The sequence below is a fragment of the Brassica rapa genome, chromosome A02, assembly GCF_000309985.2.
Source record: "Brassica rapa cultivar Chiifu-401-42 chromosome A02, CAAS_Brap_v3.01, whole genome shotgun sequence".
In the NCBI taxonomy this organism is placed as follows: domain Eukaryota; kingdom Viridiplantae; phylum Streptophyta; class Magnoliopsida; order Brassicales; family Brassicaceae; genus Brassica; species Brassica rapa.
Window position 1 is genome coordinate 24,455,028 of NC_024796.2, and position 23,402 is coordinate 24,478,429.

Consider the following 23,402-nt stretch of genomic DNA (forward strand, 5'->3'; position numbering starts at 1 on the left):
AGATATTATTATAAAATTGATAAAATAGGATATAATTTTATTCTTTTAGTAAAATTTCATTACTAATTACCAAATTATATGAAAATATTTATATTCAATTTATGACAATTAAGATCTTATTATAATCTTTTTCAAGAGATTTGTTAGAATTTTAATTTTTTTAAAAAAATTAAAAGATATAAAAGATATTATGATTAAAGTAGTTAAAAATATTATATATATTAGCATTAGTGATATACATTTAATATAAAATTTAAATGATGGTCCAAATAAAAATATCACTCATCAAAAAATAATGATTTTTATTTTATTAGAAAATAAAATTGAAAAAATTAAAATAGAAATAAATCTTTATTTCTAACAATATCTTTAAAAATTATTAGTAAATGTATTTTTGAAATTAATTAATTTAATTTTATTTAAATTTTCGTATATAAACCAAAACTATATTCAATTTTAATTTCTAATTATATTTTATGATAATTTAAATTAAAACTAACTAATTTTTGAAAGTAAATTTAAAAAGATTCTAAGAATATTTTAAAAATATTTTGTTAGAACATTTTAAATATATTCATTTGTATTTCAAATAAAAAGATAAATATATTAAAAGATATAATAATAAACTTATGTAAAATATGATATTTTCTAGGAATGGTTCCAACTAAAAAAATCACACATGAAAAGAAGTTATGACTTCTGTTTTAATATATTAGATTTTTTTCACTACCCAAGTTGATATCTTAACTAATCATTTTGCTGAATTTAATTCACAAACTTCTAAAACTGTACCCATTTTAATATCTATTTTGTTTAATCAAAAATATTAATAAATTTCAAACAAAAAATTTAAAATTTCCAAAATACAAAGAAAAAATAAAAAAAGTTAAATGAAAGAAAGTAACTAAATTATGGAAACATTTTTTTAGAAAAAATTAATTTTGAAGGAAAGTAAATATTTTTTTTTCTATTCCAAAAAAAAAACTAAATTTGATATTTAAATCTTAAAACTTATATTACAAAATAGAAGATTATATACACATAGTTATTTTTATTTCCAAAGACTTAAAATTAGAACCTTTAAGGTTGTTTTGTGAATTTTAGAGATTTTAAAAACTTTATTTAAATTTTATTTATATTTTTATTAAAATAAACACAGTTTGAATATTAAAATTTGCTCCATTTTAAAATTTTTTATATTAAAATAAGTATAATAATTAGTTGAAGTATTAAAGTCGTGAGCAAAACAGTATGGATATTAAAAAGCTTAACCAACTTTAGTTGGAACATTTTTATGGAATTTTCTCATTATTTTTTGTGTTTACCAATTTTTAATAATTTTAGATCAATACGATTTAAGAAGTATAATTTTTAAAAAAGTTTGTATCATCAACTAATAAAACATACCTAAAAACGTAAAACATGTATTTTTGAAATAATAATCTACATTATAGTTTGGCACTTTGCTCACTCTTTAGCATGCCATGTCAACGTTTTGTGGGTCTTACTTTTAAAAAGTGTGAAAAAGGTGAAGCCCATGGCTCGAAACCAGATTATTGCGACATAAACACCAACATTTATACCACTAAACTAAAAGATACTTTGTACATTGATGGCCGAAACTAATATATATTTATGAAGGTCGGAAGTCCTTGCTTCTTCGGTTCCTCTGAGAGTCGGGTCTACAAGTATATTATGGTATTCATTTTTAAATGAGATTCATCACATTATATGAAGAAAAGAAAAAGCTCAAGTTTGTAAACTATCGTCGTTTAACATGAGTTATGGTTCTTTTCGTCATTGTCTCAGACAAATCTGAGTTATAGAGTTGCGTCGTGTGTCTGTTCGTAATCTATTTTTTCACCGGTGAACTCTTCATCTCCCCATCTTAAATAGCTTGATCATAAATGTTCATGATTTGTAACCTCTTTGTAAACCGCATATATATGATTCTCATCTTTGATGAACCCAATATGCATCTCCACAAAACTCATTGATTCCTCTTAGCTTTAACCATATTCTACAAAATGTCTCTCTATGCTTCTCCAGTTCCTCAAAGCAGCGTCCCCGGCGTCCGTCACTCAACCTTCGAGTCTCTCCGTCTTGGTCATAGTAGTCAGAGCATAGCTTCTGGCCTCCTTCGCTTCTGGGATTCCCTGAACTTCAGGAAAGACAATGAGTTTATGGGAATCACGGTTCTCTTCCTTGATGAAAAGGTAAGTTAATATTCGATCTATCACACTTATTTAACATAATTGTTTTTAATTGATTTCTTGATTCGTTGTTGAATAATATTATTTGCAGATTCCTTGATTTATGGATTTATTACCGCCAGACGTGCTAATCATTACAAGTCATCTTTGAAAGCCGGTTCCATTGTGAAAGTCGATCGTTTTTAGGTTGCTAGGTGCTCAAGCATGTACAAGATAACTGATCACCCATTGTTCATTCGTTTTGATGAAGTCATCACAGGTGTTCTTGATATCAATCTCCAATCATGATTAGACTATTCGACAATCTCCAAGTGATTGCGAACACAAACCTAGAACTCCCAGGTATATTATCATATTGCATATGGGTTTATATTATGTTCTGATATCATAACTGATATTTAATCTCGCAGATGTGGTTGGGCAAATCTGTTCCGTCCAGGGCTCTGACCTCACCAAAGAAATAACTCGAGTCGTTATCCGTCTCATCATTGATTCGTAAGAAACAATCAGCACACAATTCCTTTAATATTACAGTCAATATTGTGCTAACATCAATAAGAAAAAATATTTCCTACCCAAGATTTGTGGTCGTCTATTAATATCCCTTACTTATCAAACTAATTTTACACAAAACTTTATTTTACAGCTTAAAAAAATCACAACAACCCAAACAATCAAAACACCAAAAACTAGAATACCAAAAAAGACGAATCATTAATGATCACCTCTTCTTTTTTTTTTGTCTAATCTTAAAAATAAACTTCAAAACAAATATACCAAACCAATCACCTCAACTAAAGCTCAACGACACATACATCGAGTCAGCTAAACAAATACAAATTACACGGCCAGCTATTAACACGTTACAAACTTACTTTCGAAGATGCTTAAGAAGAAGACGAATAAAAGAGAAACAAACACAACCACACAAGGAGATACAAGAGACAATCCCGACAGACGCAAAGGCGGCAACAACATCTCCACTTGCTCACTCCTCTTGTCTTATGAAAATAGCTCACATGCCCAATATCAAAAGGTCAATGTTATTGTCTTCTTATGAGAAATACATAAATTCATTTAAAACCCATTAAGGCTCAAATACTCAGAATTGTCATTTATTTTATAGTTATTTCTACAAGTCTTCATGTATTTGTTTTAAAGGTCCAGTAAAAGAACAAGTTTAAAAAAAAACATATAACAAACATAATAAGAATAATAAAAATTATTACTTAATACACACAACTTACACAATTAAACTAGAGAAAAAAATATTCAGAAGCAAAAGGTACTCTCAACAACGTTATATGATTTATATACTCTCAACAGTACAAGAAACAAATTAAAAAGACAAAAAAAAAACAATAAGCCTCAGTGATACAACAAACAACACCACGAACTATATCAATCACATTACTAACATAGTTTACTCTTTCATAAGTGAAGAACAATGCATACACAGTTCATTATCACAACTCTAACCCTATAACAATAAAAAAACTTGAAAAAAAATGATCAATCCAAAACATAAAATTCACAAATACAATAGCCCTAGTAAATATTGAGATAAAACAATAACTCCGTCGAGCGCGAGCGCGGAGACAATGCCCTTTTACAATACTATATAATTCACCGTTGTTTTCTAAACGTCTTGGACATTAAGATCTTTAAAACCTTTTGATTTTGAATACTTAACAACGGTGGGTTAATATTTTCTTACCCTTATATTAATCAAAACCATATTTCCAACAAATATGTACAAATTTTGACACTTTGTGTATTAAGCGAAATTGTCAAATTTATTTGTTCATTAAATTTTATGAAATAAATTCTAATATATGATAAACAAATCCTTTAAATAAGACCCAATATCCTAAAAAAAAAATAGAAAGACCAATGTAAGATTTTAGAACTATCCAATGATGGTATCCTAGCTATATAGGAGTATCTGAAACAAATTTATCACATCTGTAATGGTTTTATCAGAAAAATTCTATAATGACTTTATCACGAAATTCCTGTAATTTAATGGTTTTATTTTATCAAAATTTGATTATCCTAATTTTTTCAAAAAAAATGAAAATAAGCAGAAAATTTTGATTATATGAAAATAACAAGAAAATTTTGGTTATCCAACTTATAATTTTGAGAATTAGAACATAATAAAACACTGAGAGTAAAAACAAAATACTCAATAGAAATTACAAGATCATGGCTATCAATTTATAGATTTAGTTAAGATTTATAGATTAACTGGTTATATCTTAATTATTGTATTATTTGCTATCGATATTTTAGTCAATAAAGATATTACTCCATGTTTATTTTCAAATTTTCTTTCTGTAACAATTCACTGCCAGTTATTTCCCCCAGAAGATGTACATTTCGTGAAAACATATATTTTTTTTTTTTTTTGTGTTTGAAGGAACAAAATTATTATTTTGTTTAACTCGTCCAATTGTGTTTTTATCAAAGTTGTTTATGAATGGTACATATACGTAATAGCGGGGCGGTATAAAGGGTATAATTGGCAGACGAAAATAATTAAGAAAAAGTCGAGCCAGCAAGTAACTCTCAACGCGTCAGTCAATGGGAATCTGCAAAAGGAGACGCCAATAGACGAATAAGCCTTATACCGGCAGTTACGGTTTACCAGTTTACCTTTTCCAAGTTCTGACTTTGCTTTAATCAAATGGCATGCAATGCAAGTGTAACACGATATTCAGAAAAAGGCATTCCGTTTGTTTTTCTAAGAACTCGTCCAATTAATACACTATCCTCCAGAAATAGAATTGAAGTATGGCTGTGCACAAAAAAAAAAAAAAAGAATTGAAGTATGGTACTTAATGATGATCGGACGTTATCCCTTATATATTAAAAGAGAAGCATTGTAATAAATGCATTCACATTATAATAGACACGTGGCAGCCTCACAATGATTTGATAATAAATATGCTAACGCGTTCACACTATAGTTATAAATGTGTTCACACTATGTACTTTGTGATTTTTTTAATATAAAACTCACATACATAGTTTCAATAAAACTCTGGATTTTTCGGTTCGAATAAAAATAGATATAGAATCAAAAGCCAAACTATATATATTATTTTTATTGTTTACAGATAAAATTGAGCAAAATATTCATAAATTTTGATTCGATTTGTTATCCGTTTTGATTTGAACCAAAAAATCTTGATATTTGAAACTTTACGAAACAAATCAAATACTAAAATACAATATCCAAAAAAGAAGCAAATCACTAATACCAATATTTTTAGGAACATATATCTAATTCGATATGTTATATGCATATATATACATATATGAAAAGAATTATATATATTATACTTTATATCAGTTTTACAATATAAATTTATTATATTAGGTACTAGAATTAAAAGGTTATATAATGTTTTATTTTTGTAATAAAATGTTATTATTAAATTATTTTTAAAATTTTATTTTATTTACGAATCAAATCGGATATTCTTTAAAATTCTAAAACATTTCGGATATCGGAGTCACCGAATATCTAGGTGGCTAAAGATCGAATTGACAAGAATGCTTTCAAATATCCAGATACTTGATATGTGTCCACCCCTATTTACGAATATAATTTTATTTTCTTTTGATGAAAAATGACTAATGTCAAGGTCTTTTTTATTTTAAATAAATTTTAATTTTATCTTTCATGTATTATTCTGAACAAAAATGTCATTTAATATTAATTAACAATATCTTTATATATTTTTCAATTATTTTTATATACTTTTTACATAAACATACATGTGCACCTTGATGTGAGCATCTTATAACTAAGTATTCACCACAGCTGAAGTATCTAATTTTTTTGAAAGTTGAAATATTTTTTCTTAATGTTTCTTTCACTACCGACCAAATTATAGTGAAATGATTTGTCTTAATAATTTTCTTTTCTTTTTCTTAAACTATTATCTGTTTAAAAACTATAATATGAAACTATTGGTTCGACATGACAACTATCTAAACTTCATAATATGAAAATAAACATATAATATTAATTTTAGGTTTTTATCCGAAAAAACCAAAAAATCAAATGTTTTAACCGAATAAACTAAAATGAATATTAATTTAAAATAATAGTTATATTTTAGAAGATTAAAAACAAAAAAAAACGTAAAACCTAACCAATATCCAGATTAAACAGATTTATTGTCTTTTTTATTAAAAATAACGAAACTAATAATCACATTCCGCGCAAGGCGCGGGTTATTACCTAGTAAAAAATTAAAAATGTATGTTTGTTTCGACTTTACATGCCTTGCATCTTTACGTGATGTATATGTGTTATACAAGTTGGACTTAAAAAAAAAAAAAAAAAAAAGATGGACTTTTGAAATTTCTTATTACAATGGGCCAGTAAAGATAATTAAGAAACTCATTAATATTGAAGCCCAAAAGATGCAACCATACTGGTTCAACAAAATCAAATCATATCTGCTTATACTTTTAAAACGTGGTTTTTTTTTTTAAAATTATACAGACATATCCCGGCTCCACAGAAGTGATGCAGACTAGTCACGTATTGTCACGTGTCGGTCATCTGTCCCTGGCGATGCCAAATGTTAATTCCCCAGTGACCGGGATTCGAACCCAGGTGGCAGTATTCACAGCTGTAAGCTCTTTACCACTAGAGCTAGAAGCCCCAGTTAAAACGTGGTTTATTTGGTTTAGATTCCCTTAGAATATGTTCTTTTAGAAAGAATATGGTTCTGTGGTGACTAGTGAGTGACCACTCACGCAACAACTTGTTCAGTGCGAGAATATTTTTTTAGTCGAGAAGCTTAAGTTAGCTTTGAATGAAGTTTGTTATATTGAGTAGAAAGTAAAGAGATGGGTTCGATTGATGAAGAAACGTCACTCCTTGAAGCTGAACAATCTCTTTTACAGGTTCAGCCTCATGGGTCTATGTAATATTTGTGACCGTTTCATAAGTCTCTGAAGAAGATCCATGTCTGATTTCTTTATTTTCCAGGAAGAAGTGAAACTGTATGCTGAAGATGGGTCAGTAGACATTAATGGAAACCCACCATTGAAGCAGAAAACAGGAAATTGGAAAGCTTGCCCATTCATTTTTGGTATAAATCAATTCTAATACTTATGGTCCTCCTAATGTCCTGTCTGTAACTTTCAAGAACCAGTATGCTTTGATGTGCAGCCAATGAATGCTGTGAACGGTTGGCTTATTATGGCATTGCCAAGAATCTAATCACTTACTTCACAAATGAATTGCACGAGACCAATGTTTCTGCAGCTAGACACGTCATGACATGGCAAGGCACATGTTATATCACTCCTCTACTTGGAGCTCTAATAGCTGATGCTTATTGGGGAAGATATTTGACAATTGCTTGTTTCTCTGCCATTTATTTCATCGTAAGCATTTTTATAGCGAAAAAAAACCTTGCTTTAGTTAAAAGGGTTTGCAAGAAATGAGCTGAACATTTTGATAAACCAAGATACGTATGCTTACTTAAAATAGGTTCATCTACTCAAGCTTTGGGTACCATATGACTTATTGTAGAGATTTGGTTAAAGGGTTACTGAGGGCTTGGATGGATATTTGGCTAAGAGTTGATAGATAGCCAAGGCCGGTCCTAGACATATACAAGTGAAACATTTTATATGTGATACTTAAAATTTTAAGAGTTAATATAAATAACATATAGCTTCTAAACTGTTAATTTCTTTTATTAAATTTTCTATAGCTCCCAAAATCTTGCGGTCACTAATAGTCTATTTCACTATGGTTTGGTGAATTTTTGAACAATGAAGAACAGTCTCACAGCATCTTTTCTTATCAAACTATGCTGGTTATATTCATTTGGTTGATGATGTTACTTCTTATCTGTTTCAGGGAATGGTCGCACTGACACTCTCAGCTTCAATTCCGGGTCTGAAGCCAGCAGAATGTATAGGTTCCATCTGTCCACCAGCAACAACCTCTCAGCAAGCAGTTTTATTTTCAGGGCTTTACCTTATCGCTCTTGGTACTGGAGGAATCAAACCATGTGTCTCCTCCTTTGGTGCTGATCAGTTTGACCAGACCGATCCAAATGAACGAGACAGAAAAGCTTCTTTCTTCAACTGGTTCTACTTCTCAATCAACGTTGGTGCGTTTGTCTCATCTACTCTTCTAGTATGGGTTCAAGAGAATTGTGGGTGGGAGCTAGGGTTCATGATACCAACCGTGTTCATGGGACTCGCTACAGCTAGTTTCTTCTTCGGCACTCCTCTTTATAGGTTTCAGAAACCTAGAGGCAGTCCCATTACTAGAGCTTGCCAAGTTCTTGTAGCCGCATACCGTAACATGAACCTAAGGCTCCCTGAAGAAAACCACACACCTCTGTCCGAAGTAACGGACGGTTACAAGTTTCTTGACAAAGCCGCAATGATCTCAGAAGAAGACACCATTCACGACCCGTGGAAGCTATGTACTGTGACTCAAGTCGAAGAGGTTAAGATTATATTACGTTTGTTCCCTATTTGGGCCTCAGGGATCATCTTCTCAGTCCTCCACTCACAGATCTACACTCTTTATGTCCAACAAGGACGGTCCATGCAACGAACCATAGGCTCATTTGAGATCCCTCCAGCTACTCTAGGCATGTTCGACACTGCAAGTGTTCTCATAACCGTTCCAATCTATGATAGACTCATCGTTCCCTTTGTGAGAAGGTTCACAGGCTTAGCTAAAGGCTTCACTGACCTACAACGCATGGGGATTGGACTGTTCGTCTCTGTCTTGAGCTTAGCAGTTGCAGCTGTAGTTGAGACGGTTCGGTTACGTTTAGCTCGAGAAAGTGGAGATATGACAATCTTCTGGCAAGTCCCTCAGTACTTTCTTATGGGGACTGCTGGTGTTTTTTCTTCGTTGGTCGGATTCAGTTTTTCTATGAGCAGTCTCCAGATACAATGAGAAGTTTGTGTAATGCTTGGGCACTTCTTACTACTACGCTTGGAAACTACTTGAGTTCGATGATTGTTACGGCTGTGGCGTGTTTGAGCGGGAAAGATGATGGTTGGATTCCTTCAGACAACCTTAACAACGGACATCTTGATTACTTCTTTTGGCTTTTGGTCTGTCTTGGGTCTGTGAACATTCCAGTTTTTGTCCTCTTCTCTGTTAGATACACGCAGAAGAAGGTTTAGTGAGGTTTTATTTCATTCTTCTTCTTGGTTCCACACCTGAAGTATGTAAAACTTATTTCGTCATTTGTTAATGCCATGGAGGATCTTGTTTGTACTATCAAGAAAACTTGTTAAAGAAGAAACACTGATGTTTCTTAGATATGTTTTAGATAGAATGATGTGCATTATATAAATCGTCGTAGTTTATCTTCTTGGCGTTTGGTTTTCGATTCGGTTTCTGTTCAAGTTCAAGTTTTTCAGTTTTTCTGATTCTAGACATATAGAAATTCTTTGCTATTTATGAAATTTGGTTTGGTTTGGTTTGGATAAATTTGGCTGACTTGTAGTCTAAATAATTTCACAGCCGTGTCTAAGAAGTCTACAGGCACTATATATATCGTAATAGAAGTAAATAGAGTTTATTCTGTTAAGCTCAATTCTCAAAATTTATTTGATTGAAATGCTGAAAAAAATTGTTTCCAAGAGAAGAAATATGATAGTAAGTGTGGTTGTATTCTTTTTCCTTATCATGGTTTTTATCCCATAAAATTTTTCTATGTCAAAGTTTTAACGATGCAATAAAGAACACACAAAAGATAGACACTTAAAAGAGAATGTTACAATTTGAGAGATGAAAGTCTATCACTGTTCTAAAGTTTTTGAGATAAAAAAGAAAATTATCAATTCAAGACTCAAGCACTGTCGAAGAATGGCGATGTCAGTGTTCTATTCAAGTGACAGTTTAGCTGATTTATTCACGAAGGTGTTACCCACTGCTACTTCCAAGAAACTAATTCATCTTATCAGAATACTTTGTCTCTAAGATCTCGACGTATGTTACACATGAGTAGAAGTTATTACGCGATGCACTCTTTTTTCCTTAACCATATTTTTTCCCATTGGATTTTTCTAGGGAGTTTTTTAGTTAGGCAGCATCTACGGCATTTTGAAAGCATGGTATAATGGACATCAAGGAGAAATGTTATGAATATTATGTGATGTCTCTTATAAAAAGTACTAGATTTACTTGATTATCAAGTATACTTATTCTCCAAGTTCTACTTGGTACCCAAACTATTGTAATCATGTATAAAGAACTCATTACTCATGAAATAAGATACACTAATTCCTCTTTTTCTCTTTTCTACTTATAATATCAGTACGATTTGATGTTCCTTTAATTTATATTGATCTTTCTTTGGTGCAATTACATTAAAATTGCTTTTACAATTCTTATATGTTGAGGATTTTCAAAAAAGAAATTACTATCAAATAATTTTTATTAAATAAATATATATTTATGATCAATATTTTTAACACATGTAGTATTTATTGTCATGTGTCACAATCATGTTTATTAGCAATTTTTAAGAACAAAATTTTATATAATAAGATATTTACCTAGATTTTAGGAAACATTTTATCTCTACATCAATAACTTCCTTGTCCTTCTTATCTTTTTCTGCTTCTTTGTTGGTGGTTCCGCCGCTGACGAAACTTCAGCCTTCGTTCTGTTGTTCTTGTTCTCATTCCTCTGCACATCTCAAAATCTTCTAACAAACCTACCAGCATGTATATATGTTATAAAGTTCACAAGTTGTGGGTCATCTGCTTCAACCGGCCACTGATGAAACAGATCTTGTAGAGACTTCTTCATAACCATTTTCCTCAATGGCACGTACAAAAGTAACTAATAACTCAGCCATTAATAACTCAGTCACCAAACCTCATAACTCAGTCAAGAATAACTAATAACTCAGTCATTTCTCATAATTCAACTATCAATAAATTATAACTTAGTCACCAGTAACTCATAACTCAACCACAATATAAATAAAAACTCATCCATCGATACCTACCTCGTCACCATGGATACGACCTCATTGCTTCATCATCGAATACTCTTTTTGCACATTCAAATGGTATCCAAAAATTGTGATGCAAAGCATAAAGTCCCATAGCTTGAAAAACTAATAGCCCTAACCATTTACGCTTTTCAAAACTCAAGGGCCGATAGACCTCTAATGCTAGCCTCAGTTCATCTAACTTCGGTCCCACCCCATGTGGCACATTCAACTCCTTCCAGAATGTTTTGTATTGGTGAGGTTCAAAACTTTCTATCGGTAGTGGACATGTATTTAACCCAGTGATCGCACCGAATTCGTTTAAGCTAAACCTCATAAGTTGATCAACAACGAGGCTCCAAATCTCCTTCTTATATACTCGCAGCTGCCTACATAGTAGATAGTGTACAGTCCTACAAAACCACACAAATTTGCTATCTAGCTTAGCAATCATTCCAACGGGAAACTCCTTCAGGTGATCCCACGCATCATGTCCTATTGCTTCTCTGACGTTAGGGAACTCTCCCTTATGGCAACTGTGATTAATCTCTTTATTTTCTAGATTGGAAGCCTCTTATGCGTAAAGTTTGGAAGGTAATCCCGTGCTTGATCTTCAGGAACATCCATCTAATAATAAAAACATATATAACTTAGCCGAAATAGATTATAAATCAGCCGCAATTGAAAACTATCTCCGCAAAAACATATAATCTAACTCAGCCGCAAATGGAACACTAACTCAGTCAGAACATAATATATAACTCAGTCGGAATGAAAATCAAACTCAGACACAACATAAATAGAACACATCAACATCATAAATCAAACTTAGTGACACCATACCGGAGAAGACGATTTTGGGAGATTGCGAACAAGACGGTTTCCGAGAAGAAGAATACAATTTCGACGAAGACGACGAAGACAATATCGGATAAAGCAGGTTCGAATGTAACAAAAAAACGATAAAAAATAATGTGTTACGGTTTAAACAAGAGAACAAAGGAAGTTGTGGTGTTTGAATTAAGACTAAGACGTCGATTGATTAACCTCTCTCTTTTGATCACTGTTTTGATGAGGAGGATTACAAATTTAGTGATGTGGTATTGATAATTAAAATTATTCTTAACTAAAAAAAGTTAAGCAAGAGTCTTTTGTGTGATTTACTAGGGACTAAAAACATTCTAGTGATTAAAAACTTTTCTATAATACTCTAGTAATATAGCAACTTTTCTGTGTTAATCTAGTTATTTTCTCATGTAGGACATCGGATTTTTTTGTTAGGTACTTAGGTTCCAGTTCTGTTTTCGGTCCTCGTTCAACGTATCGCGGTTTAAACTTGGGCTTTGTAATTCAACAGGCACAATATGACCCGGAACGAAGAATCTGATTATGTCCGGGTCAAGCACATCGGAGACGCCAAGAGAAAAAAATAAGGAAAGGAATCGCGACTGTTATTCGAGGAGAATGGAGGTTCATCGAAGAAGATGATCGCAACGCAGGAAGAGATGGTCGCAGCTAAAGTACCTCTCGGTTACAGAGACCAGTGCGCTCATCTCCTGATTCCGCTCAACAAATGTCGCCAGGCCGAGCTCTTCCTCCCATGGAAATGCGAGGACGAGCGTCACGTCTACGAGAAGTGCGAGTACGAGCTCGTCATGGAGCGAATGCTCGCGATGCAGAAGATCCGCGAGGAAGAAGCCAAAGCTAAACTACAAGGGAACGGTGTCCCTCTGATCCCTAAGACCGCTAACGCTTAGCCTCTCGATTCATCGGTTAGTCTAGTACCGTTGGAATTAGGGTTTTGGTTTAGCGTAAACCGGCTGGGTAATTGGATTGGATCACAATTGCAGTTTCATGTCGCTAAACGAACATGAGATTCATTTATTGTTAGAAGTTAAACAGTACACAACTTAATTTTATTCATTCATTAATCTTAACACCCAAAAGCTTCATATATTAGTCTCAAAGTTAACAAGGCAGCCCAACTTTCATTCATTCGTCAATCTTGATCACTCAAAAAGCTTCATATGATAAGTCTTAAAGTTAACATGACGCAGTCTCAATTTTCATTCATTCATTCGTCAATCTTGATCACTCAAAAGCTTCATATGTTAGTCTTAAAGTAAACAGGGCATAGCCCAATTGTTTCTAGATTTGATTTTTGTTCTCTGACTTGTACGCTTACAAGTTCTTAATACTTGATCAATGTGTGAACTTGTTTGTTTTATGTCTACAGTCACTTTGTTTAAAACCTTAAGAAGCATTATGAAGTTACAGCCACGAACTACAGAGTTACACTTCTTGATTTGGTGGAATATACTATATATTTCATATAGTATATATGTCACAACAGCTACAGAAAGATTCTCCTGATATCTCTTTTTCTCCTTCTCACTTGCATTGAGTACTACTCTTACATATTGTGTGGTTCTTTATTTCCTTTTTCATGAGTTTCTCTGCTCTAAAGACAGACCCCTATATATTTGGTCTAAGATTCTCTAACATTTCAATGATTTTGTTTCACCTGATGCTTTTTATCCATTCTTCTGAGTTCTTATTCTTACTCTGAAATTTATTTGGACAGGGATTCTCTGGAACTGTGAAGAAGGTGGGGGCTCTGGTTTTCAATATATTCTTCTTGTTACTGATGAAACATTTGGTTCTACATTTTCAGATGTGTATGTTCTAAGGCTCTCTCCCATTGAAAATAAGATGTAAACACATCTCTGGTTTAGTTTACTTTCTTTAATACTTTGAGAGACAAAAAAAAAGAACTTATGAGTTGAAAACGTTTCTACCTCTTTTTTAAAGGTCCACATATCACTTGAATTATTTATATAATCATATCATTTACGATGAATGGACCCATCTAACGAAATTATTGAAATACAGTATTTTGACTGTATGTCTTAAATTAGCAACGATTAAAGACAATAATTCTGATATATAGGCCGGGTTCAAAAACAAAACGCCAACAATTCATTAAATTGAGGGTGAAGATGCTGGCAATTGTCGCTATTTCGAAAAAGGCTGCATGTGGTGTCTTTGTTATTTTCGGCGTTTCAGAATCAATAAGTTTGAGTTGTAGTAACAAAAAAGTGACAAAAACTATAGAAAGAGATGAAGGAGAGGTGAAGGCTATCTTTGAGTCTCCGATCACTATCACTGCGGTTTTGGGGCGAACAAGGCTATACTCTCAATTATTCCCACCTTCGTATTATAAGTTTGACTCTTGCTTAGCTGTTTTTTCCAATGTTTGTTAAATTTATTTAATTCATTCTAACAATTTCACCGTTTTACTTTTTCGATTTTGATAATGAATGGGTTATGGAGTATATGAAGACGTTTTGACAGCTTAAAATAGTTTTCGCAACCGACTGTTTTGATTTAGAGTATCCTCACCGATAATGACATGTTGGCTAACATTTTCAACACACATCAACGAATTTGAGAGAAAAAACGTATTATTCACGTTCTTAGTTAATCATCTATGTTCCATATGCAAAAAAATAAAAAAACATAGAAAAACGTATTTTCCTCCGATATGGCTACATAAACTGTTCTATTGTTTTTTTTATTTACTGTTACATGTAAATCGATAGATTCCACATTTCACAGAGTTAAATTATTTAGTTAAAATATTATATTTTCAATATTTTGAGCCAAACCCCTATATCACATAACATTCTACAATTTGACCCACATGTATGCATACGATATGTACCACCACATCAACCCGTTACGGGAGCATAAAGAAAAAAAATTTAACATCGAATGAGAATAAAAGAGGTTATGCTAAGAAAACAATATCAAACCTTGTCAAAAAAAAAGAGAACAATATCAAACCTAATTCCAATTCTTAACGATGAAAAGTCAGGAGTTGTTTGGTCCTACTTCCAATAATTATGCACTCACTACTCTTAAACCTTTTCACATAACCAGGCATGTCTATATCTATCCATGTATGATTTTGTATATTATATTATTTATTACTTGCCTTTCTAATTTGTATATTAGTTGTGGCCCATCCATTCTCAAATCACACTTTTAAACAACTCTTTCACTTTTGTTCTTGTGTTATTATAAGTGTGAAAGCTTAATTCTTCTCCGTTCTCTCTAGGTGTTTTATGGATTACACCTTTCACACTACTATTTGGTATAGAATTTGCCTTGTTTTTGCAAGTGCTATGATTGAATTCAATCAATGGGTGATAAGAAAATTGACCCAATAGAAAAATAATAATATTTACAGTTGTCAAATGACCTAAATCTATATATACTTTGGTGAGATTTGCACATCCCCAAATAACCCAAAAACTAAATAAATAAATAAATAAAAAAGAAAGAAAAGAATATGATTGTCATCGTTTTGCAATCCAAAATCTAATTGGGTTACATTATCTTTTATTTTTGCGCGCCTAATTTTGTATAATAATATATATTTTAATGATTTCAAAACTATTTATGTGTGTTTTTAGAAGAAACAATATTAGCAAATATGAAGAAATTTAAAATTTATTTTACTTTATTTATCATTTTTTGAACTTATTTTTACAATTAGCAAAAGTTAAATATATGTATAAAAACATCACACAACCAATATTTGTTTATGAATATCATGCTCTTAAAAATGAGTTTTTTTGTTACAGTTATATCCAGTTGTGGAAAATGCATTTGGAATTTGTAGATTACTTTAGCTTATTTCTTGGGTGACCTTTGCTGAAGATGTGAAAACACCTCAAGACTTGTCAAAAAAGAAGGTGTAAGTGAAGCTAAGTGTGATTACTACCTTGTTCTTTGCAACCATAGCTGTGGCTGCACTTTTCATATCTAGGGCCATGTAAACGGGTGTAAGGTAGATTTCTAGGGCCTTTCACTTTAATGGATTTACTTCCATTATTTTCAAGCAAGTAAGACATATCTCAAGAAATTAAATGATACCTTTAAAATTTACTTTACATTTTTATTTTATAACACCTATTTTAACATTGCATTCACCTTTGTACAAATTTAATTGTATTACTACATAACCAAGACGTTTTGTTGTTCTAAATTTGGTTTTCTTCATTTTGGATTTAAAATACAAAACAGAAAAAAATGACATTTTTAATTATAATTTACACATTTCTAAAAAATTCACATTTCTGTTATAGTTTTGTCGTTGAAGGCATATATGAAAACATAAAACTTTTAGTTAGTTTTGCGTTCCCTTACATTAACAAACGGAACACGATTTTTGGATGTATTACTTCAGTGAACAGAAACTGATTTTGCTTTACAGAGCAATGGTGTATTATGTTTGACTGAAACCCAGTATGAATCAGTCTAAAACCAATTTTGCGTTGTCTGAACCGAACCAAATAAAATTTCATTGAAGAACATACTGGATGGGACAAAAAGTTAAACCAGCCCTGTAAGCATACAATAACCTCTTGTTTCTATGATTCAGCCCTTTTTCAGATGCTTCAGGACCCTATATGCACAACCCGTTTGATATCACTCAAATTATCCTAAAAAGTGAATTACTCTCTCAAATAAAAGGTTCAGTTGTAGTACTTAGGGATCAAATCCACAGAGAGATAGGAAACCTAATAAATCTAATCAGATTTGTTAAGCTATGTTGTTTAATGTTTTAAATGTAAAGTTGCGGGTTTGTGAACAAGTGAATATTCGATTGATTGATTGGAGTTTTGGTACATAAATAAAAATAGCGAGACTTACGGTTTTTATTTAGGAAATAAAAGATTATAATCCTACAGATGCCTAATAAGTAGTATGCATGATATTATAGAGCTCAACACTTAATAATAAACCATTAGGCTTTCGCTTTGTCTATTGACCAGTGTCGATCGATTATCATATAGGAATATCGATCGATACACTTGTTGAAACGTCGACCAATTATTCGATTGGAATATCGATCGACGCACTTGTTGAAACGTCGACCAATTATTCGATTGGAATATCGATCGACGCTCTTGGTCAAGCGTTAATGCGCAGATTGAATATGCTCACTAAGCTTCCTAGCTGAGCTCTCGCCTACTCTAGCAATCTTAGCTCAGTTAGGATGGATTCAAGGTGAGATGCAAGCTATCGCTTATGTCTACAGTTCCTAGGGAAAATTCTAGGTAGCTAGTCTAGAAACATGCATTAATGACAATCCTAAAGATGAATATCACAACTTAGCAATCTATAGTTGGGGCTAATCCCTCATAACCTATTTAAACCCTAAATCTAACAACAGAACTACTCAGACATGGTCAAGCAATTCATAACAGCAATAAAGTATAAAAACTGCATAGATAAATAGATAGATATCAATGGAGTTCCAATCACAAATCTCTTTGGATCTTCTCTCCAATCTACTAAAAATCCTAGAAAACTTTTGTTGTAAAATCAGTAAAACAAGAAAGCACACTTTGCCTCTAACATGTTGGCAAAGCTTATATAATTAGGTTAAAACTCGTCAGGGGTAATCTTGTAAGTAGGTGAAGACTTGGGCTCTATGTCTGCTGAGACCAAACGGGCTTTCTGCGCGCTTCGCTGTCGATCAATGTCACGATGTGAACATCGATCGATTATTCTTCTTCAGTGTCGACCGATGGTCGTGCTCGATGATCATCTCGGGTGCTTACTCCAAAAATCTCCAAAATGCTCCAAAATCATCATTTTTCTCCAAATCACTCATGATCCTATAAATATGCTAAATAGACTCTATAATATAATAATTAATAGTTAAAACACTTATAAACCATGGGTAAAAGTGGGTAAAATACATGGTCCATCACCCGTCTCTATTAATAAGAAGAACAATTAGAAGCAAATCAAAACTGAGAACAGTAATATCTATAGATTAACAAAAAAAAAATATTTTGAGGAAAAAAATAGTATAACTAAAAGATATCTACAATGGGAAGGCTACCAACTACTAATGCTACATCGAGAGCAAAAGATCCGGTAGTGTATAAGGTGACATATCTAGGAGGAACCTGAAACCAAAAGGAGTGAACCAATCTCTTCTGGTGTCAATGGTTTACATCCTTTGTTTCTTAGTTCTCCATCTGGGGACCGTGAGTCTTAGGCTCTTCCTTGACAAATCACCTGAGACAAAGTGAACAACGGGAAATTTCATGTTTGTTCAAAACCTGCTCTAGATCATTAAGCAGAGACAATGATGTTGGTAACTCTATAAGTCTAGAGAAAGAAGTCATTCAACATGATGGCAGCAATGAGAGAATGTAAGAGATGAGTCACCTAAAAACTGTTACTAGTAAATCAAACTGATTTTTCAATGGTTGAATATGATGGTTGTTGCACGATTAGATGTTGGACTTCTTGTTAACGATCATCTTTTTGTGATGAAGAGTTTTAGTTAGGTCCAAATCTGCAATTGTTCTAGTGACGAAGCTATTAGCGACAATCTATTGAACAACTCAAATACACATGATTTCTCACATCAAACAACAAAAATAAGATCATGAGCAAATGATAAAAGTATTAAAAATATAATGAGCTGATAGATAAATAGATACATACTTGGATTAGATAAATTAAGATCTTAGGCTTAAGTTGTGCAGTACATGGTGTATTTCTTGGTATTTGTGTTGAGTTTCCTCTTTCTTCTTTGTTGTGTATCCAACCACTGTATCAGCAGCCGCTGCTGATTTCTTTTCCTATTTCCGTTAAATACTCAAATTTCTCTAAACTTTGTTACCTGCAGTTTCTCTAGCTTCAAGAGCTTTGTGTAAGTGTAGTCTTTTTCTCTTGCACTCTTTTTTTGAACATCATCTTGCATCGTATTTAGCTCTCTTTTAGTGAGTCCCACAAATATTCGATAAGATTATAGAAAGAGATATCATTGCAGCCATCTTATACTAATGCTACAAACTATAAACAAACACTTGATTGACTCTTGGTTTACCAATTTCTTGTTGCAAGGTTTCAGGTTTTTCTCGTAGTCAACCTTGCGCATTTTAGCCTCAACAATATGCGGTTCTTTGTCCATAATTATTGTGAAATTCAAGTATTATATTCAGTTTTAGAACATTTAAACTGAGATAAAGTACGTACAACATTTGTCAAGAATTTCCATTGTATCCAGAAGCTTTTCCAGCTTGTTTATCCATACAAATTTAAAGTTAGTATGCCTTTGAAGATGAACCTAAGGTACAAAATAACTTTGAAGGTGAGAAAGAAACACTCACAGCAGCAACATATTTGTTCATGGGAATCTTTTTCTTGAAAGTCTCTCGTAAATCTTCACTTCAGATCTTAAAAACTTGTGATGGAAACCTTGAATCAAGCTTGACTGTAATTTTAGACGTTGTGGCTTTTAGGCTCATTAAAGTAGGCACACATAGAATCAATCAAAAGAAAAATGTATAAATCAAGTTTATGAGTACCTTCTCGTCAAGTAGAACCATGTCGACTCCAATTAGGTCGCATCCTTTAATATTGCGAGCCTCCCAGAAACGAATCAGCGGTGTAACCACAACAACCTTACATCGTCCACCCATCAATCGGAAAGGAGGATTCAAGAATTAGCCATAACTAGAAGCTAAGTTTGAATTTGTTTTGTGAGATTGGAAAATGCAGAAACTATAAGTTTTCTTTGCAGCAAGAAGCCGATATATACATCGTTGACTCTTTACCGAGAAGGTGGAGCATCTCAACTGAAGAGTACTTAGTGGGTGATATTGTTTATATGATACATAGAAACGGAGACGGGTACGTGGAAGCGTAAGCGCATAAGCGAGGTTTTAAAAAAAAATTAGGAAACGGGTACGAGTTGGAAGCGTATATCCATATATCCATATATACATACATATATATATATATATATATATATATATCAAAATATAAAAAAATAGGACTAAAAATTATATGATTTAAATTTAAAATAAAGTATTTATTCTTTTATAAATAATTTTGAAATGATTTCATATTAAAACTGTGAAAAATACACATAAATTAAGTTTAAAATTGATTATTATATCAATTATTTTAATACTTCATAAATAATTGACCCAGTATATTTGATTATAGCTATATCTTTAATAAAAATCTCAGTTCATCAAGATAATTTATAGTATTAATTTTGATGTTTGTATATTTTTATTCCCTCTATTTCATTACTATTAAAATTTGGATTATATCAATTAAAAACTATGATTTTATATTTTCATCGATTTATGACATTGTGTTAAAAAAAACAGAAGCGTGACTCCAAAATATAATCGTAAGCTTCCAAAATGTTTTAACAGAGTATATTTTAGAATAGTTTTGGAAGCGAGATTCTGTAAGCTTTCACAAGGTTTTGATTCTGATTTCGAAGCGGGAAGTGGACATTTGTTGAAGCTTCCGTGCAACCTAGGATTGATTGTATGTCATTTATAATGAGTTATACCGTCAAAGCCAGAAGGAGTGAGAAAGAAGAAGAGCTGTCGACCGTTGTACACAACATTATCATCTCTTAGGTTTCTGAATGTGGCTGTCCGGCGAGCTTGCATATTGAGCTAATGGGTCAAATAAAATTAGAAAGTCTGGATAAATAAAATAGATTTATCAGCCTACTAAACAAATAGATGACTTTAGGTGCTTTAATTATAATGTAACATGTGTCATCAAAAAAACCCGAAAGAGAGAGAGAAGTCTATTTTATAGGTATATAGATATGTACAAACCCCTCTGTTCGAAAACGCGGACTAGGCGGCCGCCTGTCCAGCGAGTACATGCTTGGCGGTCAACTATCTGGGCGGATTGACCCTAATCGATGATAAAATCAGATTTATCAAAAAAAAAAGATTTTTGTTTAGTTTTGTGTTAAAATCATGTGTATTTTAGTTGGATCTATGAAAATTTGAATTATAAAGTGATGAAATCGTGTGTTAATGAGTGTAAAAAAAGCTGGAAAAATGGAGTCGTCGTGTTGCAGTATTAGGTTAAGAAAGAAGATGATTGCAAAAATACGTTTTTGTCCTTCTTTAAATGAAAACATTAAAAAAATAGAAAAAAAGTTTATAAAGGTCGAACCCGAGTACACACAACATTTGATAATGCAATCATCACTTGAGCCAACGTAACTTATTATTGTACATAGTTTACATATATAATATTTATAGATATATATACACGTAAAAGCTTAGAAACTAGACCCTGATTAATCAGTGAGTAGTTCGCTAGGTTCATGTCAACCGTCCGACTAATGCTTAGCATAGTTTCGAACAGAGGTATAAACTATAAAGTCTAATGAAAAATTTTAAAAAAAAAACAAAGAAAGAGAATTATTGAATGGTGTGATTGTGGTAAAAGCCATGAATCATGGATCTCTACAGTTAATTACTCATTCAATTTCTCTTGGAGCTATTTGTCTACCGCCAAACTCATTTAATGTATAGTTTTATTTTATTATTCTCCCTTTGGTTCTTTCTTACTGTAGTTATATATTTATCACGGAACAATTACAACTTTTCCACTAGAAGATTGGATTCCGTTCACAGGTTATTGTTAAAAAATACTTTTCAAGAAATTGAAAATGTGATAGCCGATATGAAAGACGAAGTTAATAGGTTATATCACAATGCCATGAATTTGTTTTAGTGTTTATGTTAAAGTTTAAGACGATTTTTTTAAAACATATAGATAAATAGTAGATGATTTGACATGCATTACGTTATATTACAACTTGAAAAAACACTTCGGTGGTTTAGTTCAACAAGTGTATGCAATATGATGAACCATACGATTGTTAACTCAAATCTCAGTTTAGGAGATCTGGAAATGTTATTCAGGAATCTCATGTGCAAAAAGTTTTATATGAATACTAGGGTACTACAAACTGAACAAAAGATACCAACAAAGAGCTGATCTATTGATTAAATCTCTTGGACTTCTTACTAGAGATTAAAGAGTTATGAATTTAATTCTGTTGGGAGGAATCTATTCTCCTAAAAAAACTTATTTAAAATAATATAGGTATCGTCTTAGAAGATACACAAACTTACTTTTGGATGAGACATTAAAACAAAACAATAGGTGGTGTATTTTGGCCGAGGCGGACTTCAATTGGAAACAACATGTCTGGAACCTGAACTGTGCTCCTAAAGTGAAGCATTTTGCCTGGAAGGTTCTCAAGCGAGCACTACCAGTGGGGGAACGCTTAGTAGAACGGCACATTGATGTGGATCCAAGATGTAAACGGTGTGGGGACAGTGAATCTATCACTCATCTTCTTTTCCATTGTCGGTTTGCACAAAAGGTTTGGCTCCTAGCCCCTTTCGTTACTGAGAAGGACTACAGAGGAATTATAGATTTGCTACCTGTTTGGCCCTCGCTCTGCGCCCAAACCTGTCTACCACCGTCTGGAGTCTCATCTGGCTCTCTTTTCCCATGGATTCTCTGGACCTTATGGAAAGCAAGGAACAAGTTTGTCTTTGAAGGTTTCTCTGCTTCCCCCGAGGAAACTCTCTCGTCTGCAATCGTACTAGCTCGTGAATGGAGCAACAACAGCGAAACAGAGCCCTCGGCCTTTAAAGGAAAAATGCGTGAAGAGACAACACTGGCGCCTGGCGTTATCATAGTTCGATCGGATGCAGCGTGGAACTCAAGTATAAATGTTGCTGGATTAGGCTGGACCATTCTCTCCTCGCCCCAGACTCGTGGTTTCCAGCAGAGAAGGGAGTTTGTAGCCTCCCCATTAATGGCCGAAGGTTTAGCGATGCGTGAAGCAGTCGTTGCTTGCAGGGATTTGGATTTGCGGGAGATGCGTTTCGAGTCGGATTCCACTCAACTGGTTAACTGCGTCAACTCGGGTGCGGGCAGCACCGAGATTCATGCTATTGTTTCTGATATTTTAGCTATTGCTACTGAATTTCAGTCATGTTCTTTTGCTTGGATCTCTAGGGAAAAAAACTTGGTAGCTGATAGTTTGGCTAAGAGTGCTTTATCTGTATCTGAACTTCTGGTGGTTGAGGATGCTTTTATTGCTCCTCACTAACCTCCCCCCGTATCAATTAAATGCGTGTTTCAAAAAAAAAAAAAGGTGGTGTATTTTGGCTGAAAAATTATATTGTTAGTCAAAATTTTGATCAATAACAAAAATCTTACAATTTTCACATTAAATAAGTTTCATAAACCATTTTGAATGTCTCTATTTGATAATTTCGATCAATGATCA

General features: G+C 32.7%; 1 protein-coding gene across 1 annotated transcript; it reads left to right on the top strand.

The window, feature by feature from the left end:
- Window positions 1-6,318: 6,318 nt before the first annotated feature.
- On the top strand, window positions 6,319-21,124 carry LOC103854026 (protein NRT1/ PTR FAMILY 8.4). The gene is given in 5 exon segments (XM_009130931.3): window positions 6,319-7,142; window positions 7,228-7,330; window positions 7,411-7,628; window positions 8,110-9,112; window positions 9,115-21,124. Coding segments are annotated over 5 exon segments (1,671 nt in total). The 5' UTR covers window positions 6,319-7,085; the 3' UTR covers window positions 9,405-21,124.
- Window positions 21,125-23,402: the final 2,278 nt, after the last annotated feature.